Source organism: Bos javanicus, chromosome 4 (genome assembly GCF_032452875.1).
Source record: "Bos javanicus breed banteng chromosome 4, ARS-OSU_banteng_1.0, whole genome shotgun sequence".
NCBI lineage: Eukaryota > Metazoa > Chordata > Mammalia > Artiodactyla > Bovidae > Bos > Bos javanicus.
Window position 1 is genome coordinate 99647969 of NC_083871.1, and position 18209 is coordinate 99666177.

At 50.8% G+C, this 18209-nt stretch overlaps 1 protein-coding gene and 1 long non-coding RNA gene across 6 annotated transcripts in view; both read right to left on the minus strand.

The window, feature by feature from the left end:
• Positions 1-4446: 4446 nt before the first annotated feature.
• On the minus strand, positions 4447-10570 carry LOC133246459 (uncharacterized). The gene is made up of 2 exons (XR_009736046.1): positions 7746-10570; positions 4447-7048 (listed from the first exon to the last, which is right to left on the minus strand). It is a non-coding gene; the product is annotated as an uncharacterized LOC133246459 (long non-coding RNA).
• A 4608-nt stretch (positions 10571-15178) lies between these two features.
• The window catches only part of LOC133246455 (solute carrier family 23 member 2-like), a 68894-nt gene continuing 65863 nt past the window's right edge, over positions 15179-18209 (minus strand). For all 5 annotated transcript variants that reach the window (XM_061414795.1, XM_061414796.1, XM_061414797.1 and 2 more), the window contains one exon: positions 15179-18202. In XM_061414795.1, coding sequence (XP_061270779.1) covers positions 17961-18202 — 242 coding nt within the window. In that variant the 3' untranslated portion in view covers positions 15179-17960. The remainder of the gene's footprint in view (positions 18203-18209) is intronic.

Here is an 18209-nt window from a genome sequence, read left to right on the forward strand (position 1 = left end):
GGACACAGCTCAGAACACTAAACTAGGACCCATGGGCCAGCCTCCCTGTAGTCTTGCTTCCCCAGCACCTTCCAGACATGATTCTGGAACTGGGGCCGTGCAAACCTTCCACAGAAGGCGCTGGGCCACCTTCTGGAGGGTTCAGCTGTATGCTTCAAAGTGTTTGATTCTCATTGTAATCCAGATATTTTTAGAGGGTGCAAGCAGAGGTGGAGATTGAGGGCAGGATGAGAAGTGGGCAACATAGGATGAGCTGGTTGGATGGCATCACCGAATGAATGGACATGCATTTGAGCAAATTCTGTGAGATTGTGAATGACTGCGAAGCCTGGCGTGCTGTAGTCCATGGGGTCCCAAAGAGTCAGATACGACTTAGTGACTGAACAGCAACAACAAGCAGAGGTAAAAAGTTAGGATTCTAACTGCTGCTTCTTCCTCCTTTCTGCCGTTAGTACCTTGCTGGCTGTCTGGAACTCAAAAAATCCGGAGGACAAGTTTCAGCTGTACGTGCAGAACGTCGATTTTTTTGAAAGGCTTTTGCTGTGTTAACACTCAGTTCAAACAGGTAGGATGGAGCAGGGTGCAGTCGGGCCTTGGCTCGCCTCCCCTCAGATGGTGGGCTCTGGAGGGGAACACTGGCTGCAGCTCCCCCAGTTCACACCACGGGGGGGATGCTGTTCCATGGATAGTTGACTTTAGTCTAGTGCATCTTGTGGAAGGCGGGTGTCCAGGGAAGAGGCAGAGGGATGTTCTTCAGGGCACATCTGAGCCTGGGAGCCATGAGGCAGGGACCAGACCTCAGAGGCCTGGCCCTTGGCAGGCATTCCTACCTGGGTGATTCCTCGATGCCTTTTGAGAGGCTGAACTAGTTCATCATTTTCTGAGACACGGGGGTAATATTTGCTGTCAGCTTTTGAAGGATATTAATTTCTGCTTCCAAAAACCTGACTGTGCAGCCCACCGTGACATGCATTGTGGGGGTCTTGGTTAGAAGGTCCATTCCTGGAAGTTTCCATGGAGGGAGGGGATTATTCATGAGCTGCCAAGGAGACAGCCCCTTTCAGATTCAGAGCCATGGATTTTCCCACTGATTTAGCAAAAATATAGCTGTTTATTTTAAAAGGTACGTGATAGTGATGAAAAGTCCAAAAATAATCAGGGCAGCTTTTCAATGTGGCCCTTTTCCTGCTTACCCTTCCCTTTCCTCTGCTGAGACCACTTGGAGCCAAGGCCGTTTCCTGCAGTTTGCTCTCTGCACCCCCCACCAACCCTTGGCCGCCAAACCCTGACCACTGAGTCCCTTGCTCTGGACACAATGAAGTCAGGTCACTTTACCAAGGCTTTGAGAGCAGATGGATGGGACAGTCTTTGTTTTCCCCACTTCGTTACTTACACAGAGCAGGAAAGAAAGAACTGGCAGGACTGGAGCTCATGTAAAGCAGAGGTGCTCAGACTTGACTCACCTTGGGAGCTCATTGAAATGCAGATTCCTGACGTCCCCACACTCAAGATTTCCATTCAGTATTGTGAGATGTGGCCCCGGGAATCTGTGTCTTGAACAAGCTGCCCAAGAGTGTCCTCATGCGGGAGGCCTCAGGCCTTGGTACAGGGTGTGTAAAGAGGGCAACTGCATTCTCTTCCCCGTTCATCCCAGTGCCTGTATTGGTTTCCTAGGACTCATGTAACAAATTACCACAAACTCAGGGGCTTAAAACAACAAAAATTTATTCTCCCAGAAGGCCCAGTTTCGGTGTTGACCCGCCATGCTCCCCCTGAAAGCTCTAGGGGAGAATTTCTCCTGCCTTTTCCCAGCCCCCGGTGGCTCCCAGCAGTGCCGGAGATCCTGCACTTGTAGCTGCATCGCTGCCTCCGTCTTCTGTGATCTCTGTGTCCCTCTCATCTTGTAAGGACACCTATCATTTGGATCGAGGGCACACCCCAAATCCAGGATGACTTCAGCTTATAGCCTTAGATAATCATATCTGCACAGACTCTAGTTTCAAATAGGCTCCAGGTGGGCGTGAACTGGGGGAAATGCTACTCAACACACTTCAGCACCCAGTCCCAGCAGACACCTCCAGCAGCCTAGCGATTTCACAGATCTGCAGCTGAAGAGTCCCTCATCATCATGTGCAGGGGCTTAGAGATGGTTGGATGGCATCACTGACTCAATGGACATGAGTTTGGGTGAACTCCAGGAGCCGGTGATGGACAGGGAGGCCTGGCTTGCTGCGGTCCATGGGGTCGCAAAGAGTAGGACATGACTGAACGACTGAACTGAACTGACTGAAGGAAGCAGAACATTTGGAATGACATTCAGGCACTCTGTGACAGACTCCAGTTGTGTGGCTCCCTCCCCAGATGTTTGGCCTCGGGGCATCCTCCACATTCCAGCTCCCCCTTTTCTCAACCTTTGCCACCATTCTCACCCTAAACAAGCGGTCTGGTGATTTTCCTTTGACCAGTTCATCCCTCTCTTGGATATTCTGGCTCTGTTGTGCCCCTCCCCTATCAGGAGGGCAGGACAGATGAGGACCATTCTCTGGAGTTTCATTCTCAGAATCACCCCCGATCTGGCCCCACATCCATGAGATGGTTGGCTGGATTAGGGGTGCTTCCCAAGGCCCAAGGGAATCAACCCCTAACTAGCAGCGCTAACAAACTACAGGGATGATTTTCTGCTGGGGTTGGGATATGCAGGAAGAACACAAACCCAGGAATGTACTTTTAGGGAAAGAGGTAAAGGGGAATCAGGTTAGCTAGTGTCATTGTTAAGGGAATGAGAAACACTTGCTAAATTAACATAATGCTGTTTCTTTTCAAAATGATCCCCAAATAGCTAACCAATCTTCCTTGTTCCTATTGCATTCTCTCCCCCAAAGGCAATGATCATGACCAGTTTCTTATTCAGTCATCCAGAAGTATTCTCCAGCTACTTATATAATCTATCAAATACAAATGGTATTCCCAGGTGGCGCTACTGGTAAAGAATCTGCCTGCAATGTAGGAGACCCAGGTTTGACCCCTGGGTTGGGAAGATCTCCTGGAGAAGGAAGTAGCAACCCACTCCAATATTCTTGCCTGGAAAATCCCAGGGACAGAGAAGTCTAGCAGGCTACAGTCCGTGGGATCGCAAAGAGTCAGACACAACTGAGCACACACACATCAGACACAAATGGTAGCCCACCATACACACTGCTCTGGACCGGGATCTTTGGAAATCATGTGTCCCACAGAGAAGGAGCCCATTCATTTTATTGGAAGCAGCTGCAGAGTATTCCATGGGTGTGTGCATCATGGTATAATTCATCATCCTCTGTTGAGGGCATTTGGATAAAGCTTTAAGATTGCCCCTGTCTCGCTCATGGGTTCTTAGAAATCCCCAGGAGAGGAGAGAAGCCAGTTCTACTGTATCCAGGAGAAGCCCTTCTGGAGACGGTAGAGTACGGAGGCGAGTGAAATGGAAATGGACTCCCTGCCCCTCATTGCTAGTAACTTCCTGGCTGGAAGCTGGAGGAGAATATACCGCTGAAGAGTTGTGGGGGAGAAGCAGAGGGAGGAGGCAGGCCTGAGATGGTGGGGCCATCTCCCCCACCTGAGGCCTGGAGCCCTCAGATAAAACTTGAATCCTCTTCTACCAGTGTTTTGCAGGAACCGGACCTTCCTGTCGACAATGAGATGATAATGTTGAGGTGCACAGAGACGTTTGATGATGAAGATCTGTGATGTGGTAGGGCTGGAAGCAGCAGGGGATGGAGGAGCTGGTGGTCTCCGGCTTTGAGTTCTGGCAGCCCAAGTTGCCTGTGCCTTGGCATTTTGGAGTGGGCTGCCCCAAAAGCATTTTGATGGTTGTAGTTTCTGGTTGTTGTAAAGTATTTAAGAATAGCGTGGTTGTGTGTCGGTATTTCGGGGTTGTTTTGAATGAGGTGCTGGCCTTCTGCAGGGCACACACATGCTCCTGCTGTGCTCCTCTTCACGGGGTACCAGATGCACCCAAGGACCAGGCCGTGAGTCTTTCAAGAACAGGACGGCCAGGATCTGTCCCATGACACTGGGTACTTGCAGCACACCTGCTTCAGGGCATTGTGTTGATGGGTTCTAGAGAGCTCTGGCATCCACCCCACATCCTACAAGCTCTAAAAGCCCAGGAGCAATGCTGACCTCAATCTTGTGCTCCAGGACACCAAGGCAGAATCACCTATATCTGCTTCTTCTGACAATAAAGACTCCTGAATGGAGTCCATGTCAGGTCCCACAGTGCTCGCAATGCTTTTTGCTGAGGCTGCTGGGCAGAATGCATCAGTGCATTTGGGCCTGTGTACTGGTGGTGACGGTTATTATTACATGTCAGCTTGGCAAGGCCATTGAACCCGGGTACTTGGTCAAACATTTTTGTAGATATTTCTATGAAGGTTTTAGGTGTGTGTGTGTGTGTGTGTCTGTGTTTTTAGAAGAGATTACCCTTTAAATCAGCAGACTTTGAGTAAACCAGATTACCCTCCATAGTGTGGGTGGGCCTCATCCAATAAGTTGAAGGACCGAACAGACCACGCTTGCGACCCCATGGCCCTGAATTCTCCAGGCCAGAATACTGGAGCCTTTCACCTTGGATCATCCCAATCCAGGGATCGAACCCAGGTTTCCCATATTGCAGGCAGATTCTTTACCAGCTGAGCCACAGAGGAAGTCCAAGATACTGGAGTGGGTAGTCTATCCCTTCTCCAGCAGAGCTTCCCAACCCAGGAATTGAACCAGGGTCTCCTGCATTGCAGGCAGATTCTTTACCAACTGAGCTCTCAGAGAAGCCCTAACCTCCCTCAGGAAGAGGGAATTCTTCCAGTGACTGCCTTCAGATTCCAGCTGCAATTCACCCCAGCCTGCATGGCCTGCCCTGCAGACTTCAGACTTGTCAGCCTCCACAATCACCTGAACCCAATCCTGAAGTCAATCTCTCCATCTGCCTTCCCCATATGTGTGTGTGTGTACATATATATATATATCTCTGTAGACATATATGTATAGGCACAGATATGTATGTATGTACACACCCCCCTATTGGCTCTGTCTCTCTAGAGAATCCTGACTAATCCATTGAGGATGCAGAGAGAGCAGGTTCACCTGGCTCTTACAGTTTATAAATCATGACAACAGTGGCTCCACTCCACTGAAGGCCTTTCCAAGGCTTTGGCTGTTTCATGTCCCTGTGAGAACCTGAAGTGCAGGTTAAGTCTTAGGGTCCAAACCTGGTGCCATCTGACCCGCACCCCCAGTGCTCACTGCCTCACCATACCATCCTGTGATGCACAGTCTGACTCCAAGTACTAGCACTGGGCATATGCAGGGACTGTAGCTTTGCAGACCCTTCAGTGTCTACAGGGGCTTCCCAGGTGGCACTAGTGGTAAAGAACCTGCCTGCCAAAGCAGGGGAGGTAAGAGAGGTGGGTTCCATCCCAGGGGGCAAAGATCCCCTGGGAGAGGAAATGGCAACCCACCCCAGTATTCTTGCCTGGAGAGTCCCATGGACAGAGGAGCCTGGCGGTCTACAGTCCATAGGGTTGCACAGAGTCGGACACAACCGAAATGACTTAGCACAAGCTCAGCGTTTCCCAGTGGCAGGGGCCTGGAGGGGAGGGGTCTGATTGGGAGGAATCTGGATGGGAGGAACCTGGATGGGAGGGGTCAGCAGGCCTCCTACTTCTTTGCGGAGGAAGAGAAATGTTACTGTCACCTTTCAGCTAACAGCCCCATCTCTGTTCCCTACCCCACCCAAAGCCTCTGCCTCCCAACGCATCAAAATACTGCCTAGAGGCTTTCTGCGTGGACACCGGGCTGCTCTTGTTTGCCCTGATTTGCCCTGGTTTACCCTGGAGACCGGAGGGCTGAGCATGGTGTAAGGATGTAGCTTGAGGCTAGACCTCACTGACTCGCTGACGGGGGTCACAGCACACTTGCCCTGGCCTTAATCTAACACTTATCTAACTCTGCCATCACGTGTGAGGTGCAGAGACACTCAGGTCGACAGGGTACCTCCCATAGTGGGTGGGGCGAGGAACACACTGGGTGGGGGCGGTGCAGAAGGAGCCTTCTCACATCCGGGTGTCTGTGGCGCTCCGGGGCCCCTCTCCTGAGTCCCAGGGGCTGAGCGAGAGCTGGCGCACTCCCGCTTCGCCTTCCCTGAGCCAGAAGGGGAGATACTGGGAGCAGGAGGACGTGCAGAACCTGGTGCCGATCCCCTAGGGAAGGCCGTAGACCTCCAAGGCCTTCATAGTCTCCTCAGACTCCTCCTGGACTTGATTCCATGCCAGAAAGCCTCTCTCCTCCAGACTTCCTAATAGGAGACAGAGAGCGAGGTCGGGACTGGGCCCCAAGGGAGCCGGCGGACCTGGGCAGGAGGAGCCTCTGGAGAGGCCAGTTCACAATGCCCTGGTCCTGCCGGCAGCTCGTCCTTCTCCTCCTCCCAGCCCACCCCAAGAATCAGCTCAGCTCAACTCCACCCAACTCAACTCAATGGATGAGAGAGTTGGACCATAAAGAAGGCTTGAGCGCCAAAGAACTGCCGCTTTAGAGCTATAGTGCTGGAGAAGACTCTTGGGAGTCCCTTGGACAGCAAGGAGATCCAACCAGTCCATCCTAAAGGATATCAACCCTGAATATTCATTAGAATGACTGATGCTGAAGCTGAAGCCCCGATACTTTGACCACCTGATGAGAAGAGCTGACTCACTGGAAAAGACCCTGATGCTGGGAAAGATTGAAGGCAGGAGGAGAAGGGGACACAGAGGATGAGATGGTTGGATGGCATCACCTACTCGATGGACATGAGTTTGAGTAAGCTCCGGGAGTTGGTGATGGACAGGGAGGCCTGGCTTGCTGCAGTCCATGGGGTCACAAAGAGTCAGACGTGACTGAGTGACTAAACAACAACAACAACTCAGCTCATCACCAGGAATTTCTGAGCTCTAGGGTACGACCTTCTGTGAACCACTGTTCTTTCCTCCTCTTCCGGGGTGGACCTTTCTATGTTTCAATGTTTCTGGAATGCAGGTGTCTTTTATATTTGGTGGAGAGAAGAAATGTGGAAAACAGAATATCAGAATAAGCAGGAGTTATTACAGAGGTCCTTTCAAGAAACTGTTGGAGGACCAAGAAGGGAGCACAGAAAGCCACCAGTGAGGACAACTCTGCACCCTTCCCCGGACACATCCTCAGCACTGATGGGTTTGCTGTGCTCATCGCCACACTCGGTGCCCTGTAGTGTAAGGGCCTATGGTTGTGTCTCCCTTTCCTATGAGCCTGTGAGGCTCCAGAAGGCCGGGCATGTCCTGCTGCTCTCTGTACACTCAGTACAGAGCACCTGGAGCACAGCACACCAGCTATGGCTTTGGTTGGGATATGAATCTATACTGTGTTCTCTCCCTCCCCAGCTAGACTGCAGGCTCTAAGAGAGCTGGGGCTGTGCCTTTTGCGCTTTGCTTCTGGTATATTTCCCACCTTAGGGTCCTTTTATGGGCTGAACTGTGCTCACCCACCCACCCCCAAAATTATATGTTGAAGCTCTAACCACCCTCCTCACATTCCTCAGAATGTGACTTTATTTGTAGACAGGGACTTTAAATCACCCCACCCAGACCCTGGACCCGCTCAGGGTATGCTGTGGCCAGCCTCCCATGGGAACTGGGGTTAGGGAAGTAACGCGGCTGGCCCTAATGCTGACCAGAGATGACCAGGGCAGAGATGAGCCCTACCAGGGATGGTGTTGTCCAACAGGAATCCCAGAAATCCACCAACAAACATGCCCAAGGTCAGCAGCACCTGGATGACTTGGTCCAGCTGAAGAATCCCTACAGTGGAGGCAAAAGTGACAGGGATTAAAAAATGGGCAGAGGATCTTAACAGAGACTTTCCCAAAGAAGATGTCCAGATGACCAACGAGTACATGAAAGGTGTTCAGCATCACTGACAGCAGGGAAATGCAAATCAAAACCACAGTGAGATAGTCATCTCACACCTGTGAGGATGGCTTTTCCCCAAAAGAACTGAGAAGTGTTGGCAAGGGTGTGGAAAAATAGAAACCGTTATGCATGGGGAAACAGTGGAAACAGTGTCAGACTTTATTTTTGGGGCTCCAAAATCACTGCAGATGGTGATCGCAGCTATGAAATTAAAAGACGCTTACTCCTTGGAAGAAAAGTTCTGACCAAATAGTGTATTGAAAAGCAGAGATATTACTTTGCTAACAAAGGTCTGTCTAGTCAAGGCTATAGTTTTTCCAGTGGTCATGTATGGAGGTGACAGAGAAGGCAATGGCAACCCACTCCAGTACTCTTGCCTGGAAAATCCCATGGATGTAGGAGCCTGGAGGGCTGCAGTCCATGGGGTCCCTGAGAGTCAGACACGACTGAGCGATTTCACTTTCACTTTCACTTTTCACTTTCATGCACTGGAGAAGGAAATGGCAACCCACTCCAGTGTTCTTGCCTGGAGAATCCCAGGGACAGAGGAGCCTGGTGGGCTGCCGTCTATGGGGTCGCACAGAGTTGGACACGACTGAAGTGACTTAGCAGTAGCATGCATCATTGATGGGACTGTAAATTAGTGCAGCCACATGGAAAACAGCATGGATGTTCCTTAAAAAATTAAAAACAGAACTACCATTCAGTTCAGTCACTCAGTCGTGTCCGACTCTTTGCAACCCCATGAACTGCAGCACACCAGGCCTCCCTGTCCATCACCAACTCCTGGAGTTCACTCAAACTCACATCCATCGAGTCGGTGATGCCATCCAGCCATCTCATCTTCTGTCGTCCACTTTTCCTCCTGCCCCCAATCCATCCCATTGTCAGAGTCTTTTCCAGTGAGTCAACTCTTCGCATGAGGTGGCCAAAGTACTGGAGCTTTGGAACCCCGCAAATAAAGTCTTTCACTGTGTCCATTGTTTCCCCAGCTATTTGCCATGAAGTGATGGGACCAGACGCCATGATCTTTATTTTTTGAATGTTGAATTTTAAGCCAGCTTTTTCACTCTCCTCTTTCTCCTTCATCAAGAGGCTCTTTAATTGCTCTTTCCTTTCTGCCATAAGGGTGGTGTCATCTGCATATCTGAAGTTATTGTTATTTCTCCCAGAAATCTTGATTCCAGCTTGTGCTTCATCCAGCCCGGCATTTCACATGTACTCTGCATATAAGTTAAATAAGCAGGGTGACAGTATGCAGCCTTGACGTACTCCTTTCCCAATTTGCAACCAGTTCATTGTCCATGTCCAGTTCTGACTGTTGCTTCTTGACCTGCATACAGGGTTCTCAGGAGGCAGGTAAGGTGGTCTGGTATTCCCATCTCTAAGAATTTTCCACAGTTTGTTGTGATCTACACAGTCAAAGGCTTTACCTTGGAAGTAGTCAATGAAGCAGATGCTTTTCTGGAATCTTTAGCTTTTTCTATGATCCAGTGGACAGCCCAGGATGCCCCATTCTCTGGGAGGCTTCCTAGACATCAGGACCCAGGCATGGAAAACTACTGTCGCCTCATCCATTCCTTCCAATTCACAGACGAGCCCAGTGTGTGGGAGGACCTATCCAGGATGCCTAGTTCCTGCTCTAAGGATTGCATCCTTTCTCACAGATTTTTTTTTCCCCCCAAATCTCTGCCCTTTGGTCTCTAGTTTATTGTTGACCCTCCAGGCTTCTCAAGTGGAGTTTAGTTAAAAGGCAGGCGCTTGGCTATTACTCTAGACCCACTGAATCTGAGTCTTCGAGGGGATGGCTCAGAATCTGTGGTTTTAACAAGCACCCCAAGTGACTGGTGTGACTGCAAGGGACTCCCGAGGTGGAGTGAGGTTGGGGCAGGGACGTGGGAGGGAGCGGGTTGACTGTGGCATATCCACCCTGGGAGTGGGCTCTCTGCAACCTAACCCCTGAGCCCCTGAACCTCTGTTCCCCTAGAATGAAACTGCTAGATTGTGGATGAGGGGCTCAGTCTGTCCCTCGGGCGGTGTAGATGAGCCCTTTCCTGTGTAAACAGAGGCTCACCTCTGGCTGTTGCCTCTCCCGCCTAAGCTCCCACCCTCTTTAGAAAGAGGAGACCATGGTCCCCAGTGCTTCCCCATCTCTCAGCCACTCTCTGGGGTTGGCAGTTTTTTCTGGGTGGTCAAGAACTTAATATTCATCCCCTGTAAAGGTCACCAAGCAGAGACCCTGGGTTTGGGCCTCAGCTTTAACATGCACCCCTAGGGGACAAGTGGTAGGAAGCCTTTCTATCTCTCGGCAGTCCAGAGCAAACATCAGAGTGTGGCGGATTTCTGACACGTGAAGTTTTGTGGTTTCTTTCAGATCCTTTTTGAAGAAGCCTTCGATGTGGCAAGTTTCCTGGACAAAAGTGAAGCTCCAGGCACATCTAGCCCCAGGTGAGGAGGGGTATGAGACTGTGTGTGGGTGTGTGGGTGTCCCTGTTGGGGTGTTTAGGACCCTCTCCCTTGCAGCCTCTCAGAAGGGAGCATAATTCAGTGGAAGTTCTTGGAAACCCACTTTTTCTTGTGGTTCAGAAAAGGCTGGTCCTAGGATTGTGCCATTGCCCTGGGGAAGATCTTCTCGGGCTTCTTCAGCAGAGACAGTTCTCCCGATGTGACCCAGGGCTGAGATACATCAGTGAGTTGTCAACTCTAGGTGGTTTGCACTGTCTCCTGGGGTGAGGTGGCCGTGGGTGGGTTACAGCAGTCAGTCTGGTTTGAGAGGTGGACAGAGAGAGTCTGGGCCAACATGGAAACAGGCCCCATGCCTGAGCCTTGGGGTGAGTGACAGAGTCTCTGAGCTGCACAAGGGGAGAAGTTGTTTTCACAGTGCTGATGGGAAGGATGTAGAAGGAGGGATGACCCCCTGAAGTCAGAAGAGCATCTGGGGAGATTTTAGAACAAGAAGCAGCTTGGTTTTTTTAAACACACACACACACATAAAAAACAGTTGTGTTTTCTCAGAGAGAGTCTAGGACTAAAATGTCCTTGCTACTTTGAAAAGCTGTGGTCTTACAGCCTAAAGGCACAACACCCTCAGATACTTGGTTAAAAAGAGGCGACCAGTGGTTAAGACTCCACACTCTCTAAGCAGGGGGCCGGGATCGATCCCTGGTCAGGGAACTAGATCCTGCGTGCTGCTAGTAAGACCCACACAGCCAAATAAATAACATTTTTTTTTTTTTCGTTAAGAAGCAAGAACATATAGCTTTCTGCCTTGGGAGTGAGGTGACATTCATGTTCTCATGATCCCAAAGAACATCTCCATTCTTTCTGAGGCCTGTGGCTCCAGCCCAGAGCCCTGGGGGCCTGAAGGCAGATCAGAGGTCAGCAACTCAACTGCCACCTCCCTCCCCCAACCCAGCCCAGCCAGACTTGCCAAAAATCTCAAAGCAATTTTCCGTGGTGACTCTTCCCAGCTGTGTAAAGTTTGATTTTGCAGAAACTGGCTGGAGACAGAGATTGCTATCTCTTTGTTGGGCTTGGGCTATGTAAACAATTTCTGTGAAAAGTGGCCAAAGTGTACTTGGCAAATAATTTTGTTAAGTACTCACCCTGCAGGTGGAACAGAAAACAACCTATCAGGGGGAAAAAAAAATTTTTTTTTTTTTTTAATCTTTCCCTAGAAAAGGCAGAGGATTGCTACCAGGGTTCCCAAGCTGACTGTGAGGCCTCATTCCAGGAGGAAATGAGGTCAAAGCACCACAAGCTGTCCAGGCCTGATTACAGTCCTATTGGTAGGCTTCTCCCCTTGTTCCAGGAAACAGCAGGAAAAGAATCTTCAGGGAAGCCATCTGTGCCAGGGCTGGCGTTTCACTTTAGACCTCCTGAGCCAGAGGCATGTCAAGGGACTGACCTCGATCGTGCCCTGTGCTTCCTGAGCCTGGGAGGTCACGGGTGGGAGCAGAGCCTGACTTTGGGTGGAGAGGAAATCTTGCTCCTTGTTCCCCAGGCCACAGCTCAGAACACTAAACTAGGACCCATGGGCCAGCCTCCCTGTAGTCTTGCTTCCCCAGCACCTTCCAGACATGATGCTGGAACTGGGGCCGTGCAAACCTTCCACAGAAGGCGCTGGGCCACCTTCTGGAGGGTCCAGCTGCGTGCTTCAAAGTGTTTGGTTCTCATTGTAATCCAGATATTTTCAGAGGGTGCAAGCAGAGGTGGAGATTGAGGGCAGGATGAGAAGCGGGCAACATAGGATGAGCTGGTTGGATGGCATCACCGAATGAATGGACATGCATTTGAGCAAACTCCGTGAGATGGTGAATGACAGCGAAGCCTGGCGTGCTGCAGTCCATGGGGTCCCAAAGAGTCAGATATGACTTAGTGACTGAACAACAAAGCAGAGGTAAAAAGTTAGGATTCTAACGGCTGTTTCTTCCTCCTTTCTGCCGTTAGTTCCTCGCTGGCTGTTTGCAACTCAAAAAATCCCGAGGACAAGTTTCAGCTGTATGTGCAGAACGTCGATTTTTTCAAAGGCTTTTGCTGTGTTAACACTCAGTTCAAACAGGTAGGATGGAGCAGGGTGCAGTCAGGCCTTGGCTTGCCTCCCTTCAGATGGTGGGCTCTGGAGGGGAGCACTGGCTGCAACTCCCCCAGTTCACACCACGGGGGAACGTTCTTCCATGGATATTTGACTTTAGTCTAATGCACCTTGTGGAAGGAGGATGTCAGGGAAGAGGCAGAGGGATGCTCTTCAGGGCATATCTGAGCCTGGGAGCCTTGAGGCAGAGACCAGACCTCAGAGGCCTGGCCCTTGGCAGGCATTCCTACCTGGGTGATTCCTCGATGCCTTTTGAGAGGCTGAACTAGTTCATCATTTTCTGAGACACGGGGGTAATATTTGCTGTCAGCATTTGAAGGATATTAATTTCTGCTTCCAAAAACCTGACTGTGCAGCCCACCGTGACATGCATTGTGGGGGTCTTGGTTAGAAGGTCCATTCCTGGAAGTTTCCATGGAGGGAGGGGGTTATTCATGAGCTGCCAAGGAGACAGCCCCTTTCAGATTCAGAGCCATGGATTTTCCCACTGATTTAGCAAAAATATAGCTGTTTATTTTAAAAGGTACGTGATAGTGATGAAAAGTCCAAAAATAATCAGGGCAGCTTTTCAATGTGGCCCTTTTCCTGCTTACCCTTCCCTTTCCTCTGCTGAGACCACTTGGAGCCAAGGCCGTTTCCTGCAGTTTGCTCTCTGCACCCCCCACCAACCCTTGGCCGCCAAACCCTGACCACTGAGTCCCTTGCTCTGGACACAATGAAGTCAGGTCACTTTACCAAGGCTTTGAGAGCAGATGGATGGGACAGTCTTTGTTTTCCCCACTTCGTTACTTACACAGAGCAGGAGAGAAAGAACTGGCAGGACTGGAGCTCATGTAAAGCAGAGGTGCTCAGACTTGACTCAGCTTGGGAGCTCATTGGAATGCAGATTCCTGACGTCCCCACACTCAAGATTTCCATTCAGTGTTGTGAGATGTGGCCCCAGGAATCTGTGTCTTGAACAAGCTGCCCAAGAGCGTCCTCATTCGGGAGGCCTCAGAACTTGGTACAGGGTGTGTAAAGAGGGCAACTGCATTCTCTTCCCCACTCATCCCAGTGCTGTATTGGTTTCCTAGGACTCATGTAACAAATTACCACAAACTCAGGGGCTTAAAACAACAAAAATTTATTCTCCCAGAAGGCCCAGTTTCGGTGTTGACCCGCCATGCTCCCCCTGAAAGCTCTAGGGGAGAATTTGTCATGCCTTTTCCCAGCTCCCGGTGCTCCCAGCAGTGCCGGAGATCCTGCACTTGTAGCTGCATTGCTGCCTCCATCTTCTGTGATCTCTGTGTCCCTCTATCCTGTAAGGACACCTATCATTTGGATCCAGGGCACACCCCAAATCCAGGATGACTTCAGCTTACAGCCTTAGATAATCACATCTGCACAGACTCTAGTTTCAAATAGGCTCCAGGTGGGCATGAACTGGGGGAAATGCTACTCAACACACTTCAGCACCCAGTCCCAGCAGACACCTCCAGCAGCCTAGCGATTTCACAGACCTGCAGCTGAAGAGTCCCTCATCATCGTGTGCAGGGGCTTAGAGATGGTTGGATGGCATCACTGACTCAATGGACATGAGTTTGGGTGAACTCCAGGAGCCGGTGATGGACAGGGAGGCCTGGCTTGCTGCGGTCCATGGGGTCGCAAAGAGTAGGACATGACTGAACGACTGAACTGAACTGACTGAAGGAAGCAGAACATTTGGAATGACATTCAGGCACTCTGTGACAGACTCCAGTTGTGTGGCTCCCTCCCCAGATGTTTGGCCTCGGGGCATCCTCCACATTCCAGCTCCCCCTTTTCTCAACCTTTGCCACCATTCTCACCCTAAACAAGGGGTCTGGTGATTTTCCTTTGACCAGTTCATCCCTCTCTTGGATATTCTGGCTCTGTTGTGCCCCTCCCCTATCAGGAGGGCAGGACAGATGAGGACCATTCTCTGGAGTTTCATTCTCAGAATCACCCCCGATCTGGCCCCACATCCATGAGATGGTTGGCTGGATTAGGGGTGCTTCCCAAGGCCCAAGGGAATCAACCCCTAACTAGCAGCACTAACAAACTACAGGGGTGATTTTCTGCTGGGGTGGGATATGCAGGAAGAACACAAACCCAGGAATGTACTTTTACGGGAAGGGGTAATGGGGTATCAGGTAGCTGGTGTCATTGTTAAGGGAATGAGAAACACTTGCTAAATTAACATAATTCTGTTTCTTTTCAAAATGATCCCCAAATAGCTAACCAATCTTCCTTGTTCCTATTGCATTCTCTCCCCCAAAGGCAATGATCATGACCAGTTTCTTATTCAGTCATCCAGAAGTATTCTCCAGCTACTTATATAATCTATCAAATACAAATGGTATTCCCAGGTGGCGCTACTGGTAAAGAATCTGCCTGCAATGCAGGAGACCCAGGTTTGACCCCTGGGTTGGGAAGATCTCCTGGAGAAGGAAGTAGCAACCCACTCCAATATTCTTGCCTGGAAAATCCCAGGGACAGAGAAGTCTAGCAGGCTACAGTCCATGGGATCGCAAAGAGTCAGACACAACTGAGCACACACACATCAGACACAAATGGTAGCCCACCATACACACTGCTCTGGACCGGGATCTTTGGAAATCATGTGTCCCACAGAGAAGGAGCCCATTCTTTTTATTGGAAGCAGCTGCAGAGTATTCCATGGGTGGGTGCATCGTGGTATAATTCATCATCCTCTGTTGAGGGCATTTGGATAAAGCTTTAAGATTGCCCCTGTCTCGCTCATGGGTTCTTAGAAATCCCCAGGAGAGGAGAGAAGCCAGTTCTACTGTATCCAGGAGAAGCCCTTCTGGAGACGGTAGAGTACGGAGTCGAGTGAAATGGAAATGGACTCCCTGCCCCTCATTGCTCGTAACTTCCTGGCTGGAAGCTGGAGGAGAAGATACCGCTGAAGAGATGTGGGGGAGAAGCAGAGGGAGGAGGCATGCCTGAGATGGTGGGGCCATCTCCCCCGCCTGAGGCCTGGAGCCCTCAGATAAAACTTGAATCCTCTTCTACCAGTGTTTTGCAAGAACCGGACCTTTCTGTTGACGATGAGATGAGATGTTTGATGATGAAGATCTGTGATGCGGGAGGGCTGGAAGCAGGAGGGGATGGAGGAGGCTGATGGTCTCCGGCTTTGAGTTCTGGCAGCCCAAGTTGCCCCTGCCTTGGCATTTTGTAGTGGGCTGCCCCAAAAGCATTTTGATGGTTGTAGTTTCTGGTTGTTATAAAGTATTTAAGAATAGTGTGGTTGTGTGTCGTTCTTTTGGGGTTGTTTTGAATGAGGTGCTGGCCTTCTGCAGGGCACACACCTGCTCCCGCTGTGCTCCTCTTCAGGGGGTACCAGATGCACCCGAGGACCAGGCCATGAGTCTTTCAAGAACAGGACGGCCAGGATCTGTCCCATGACACTGGGTACTTGCAGCACACCTGCTTCAGGGCATTGTGTTGATGGGTTCTAGGGAGCTCTGGCGTCCACCCCACATCCTACAAGCTCTAAAAGCCCAGGAGCAATGCTGACCTCAAACCTATATCTGCTTCTTCTGACAATAAAGACTCCTGAATGGAGTCCATGTCAGGTCCCACAGCACTCGCAATGCTTTTTGCTGAGGCTGCTGGGCAGAATGCATCAGTGCATATGGGCCTGTGTACTGGGGGTGTCGGTTATTATTACATGTCAGCTTGGCAAGGCCATGGTACCCAGGTACTTGGTCAAACATTTTTGTAGATATTTCCCTGAAGGTTTTAGGTTGTGTTTTTTTGTTTTTTTTTTTTAGAAGAGATTACCCTTTAAATCAGCAGACTTTGAGTAAAGCAGATTACCCTCCATAGTGTGGGTGGGCCTCATCGAATAAGTTGAAGGACTGACCAGGCCACGCTTGCAACCCCATGGCCCTGAATTCTCCAGGCCAGAATACTGGAGCCTTTCACCTTGGATCATCCCAACCCAGGGATCGAACCCAGATCTCCCAGATCTATATTGCAGGTAGATTCTTTAACAGCTGAGCCACAAAGGAAGGCCAAGATACTGGAGTGGGTAGTCTATCCCTTCTCCAGCAGAGCTTCCCAACCCAGGAATCGAACCAGGGTCTCCTGCATTGCAGGCAGATTCTTTACCAACTGAGCTCTCAGAGAAGCCCTAACCTCCCTCAGGAAGAGGGAATTCTTCCAGTGACTGCCTTCAGATTCCAGCTGCAATTCACCCCAGCCTGCATGGCCTGCCCTGCAGACTTCAGACTTGCCAGCCTCCACAATCACCTGAACCCAATCCTGAAGTCAATCTCTCCATCTGCCTTCCCCATATGTGTGTGTGTGTGTATATATATATATATATATCTGTAGACATATATGTATATACATATATATGTATGTATGTACACACCCCCCGTATTGGCTCTGTCTCTCTAGAGAATCCTGACTAATCCATTGAGGATGCAGAGAGAGCAGGTTCACCTGGCTCTTACAGTTATAAATCATGACAACAGTGGCTCCACTCCACTGAAGGCCTTTCCAAGGCTTTGGCTGTTTCATGTCCCTGTGAGAACCTGAAGTGCAGGTTAAGTCTTAGGGTCCAAACCTGGTGCCATCTGACCCGCACCCCCAGTGCTCACTGCCTCACCATACCATCCTGTGATGCACAATCTGACTCCAAGGACTAGCACTGGGCATATGCAGGGACTGTAGCTTTGCAGACCCTTCAGTGTCTACAGGGGCTTCCCAGGTGGCACTAGTGGTAAAGAACCTGCCTGCCAAAGCAGGGGAGGTAAGAGAGGTGGGTTCCATCCCTGGGGGCAAAGATCCCCTGGGGGAGGAAATGGCAACCCACCCCAGTATTCTTGCCTGGAGAGTCCCATGGACAGAGGAGCCAGGCCGTCTACAGTCCATAGGGTTGCACAGAGTCAGACACGACTGAAATGACTTAGCACAAGCTCAGCGTTTACCAATGGCAGGGGCCTGGAGGGGAGGGGTCTGATTGGGAGGAATCTGGATGGGAGGAACCTGGATGGGAGGGGTCAGCAGGCCTCCTACTTCTTTGAGGAAGAGAAATGTTACCGTCACCTTTCAGCTAACAGCCCCATCTCTGTTCCCTACCCCACCCAAAGCCTCTGCCTCCCAACGCATCAAAATACTGCCTAGAGGCTTTCTGCATGGATACCGGGCTGCCCTGGTTTACCCTGGAAACGGGAGGGCTGAGCACGGTGTAAGGATGTAGCTTGAGGCTAGACCTCGCTGACTCGCTGACGGGGGTCACAGCACGCTTGCCCTGGCCTTAATCTAACACTTATCTAACTCTGCCAGTACGTGTGGGGTGCAGAGAAGCTCAGGTCGACAGGGTACCTCCCATAGTGGGTGGGGCGAGGAGCACACTGGGTGGGGGCGGTGCAGAAGGAGCCTTCTCACATCCGGGTGTCTGCGGTGCTCCGGGGCCCCTCTTCTGAGTCCGCGGGGCAGAGCGACAGGTGGCGCACTCCCACCTTGCCTTCCCTGGGCCAGAAGGGGAGGTACTGGGCGCAGGAGGATGTGCAGAACCTGGTGCTGATCCCCCAGGGGAGGCCGTAGACCTCCAAGGCCTTCGTAGTCTCCTCAGACTCCTCCTGGACTTGATTCCATGCCAGAAGGCCTCTCTCCTCCAGACTTCCTAATAG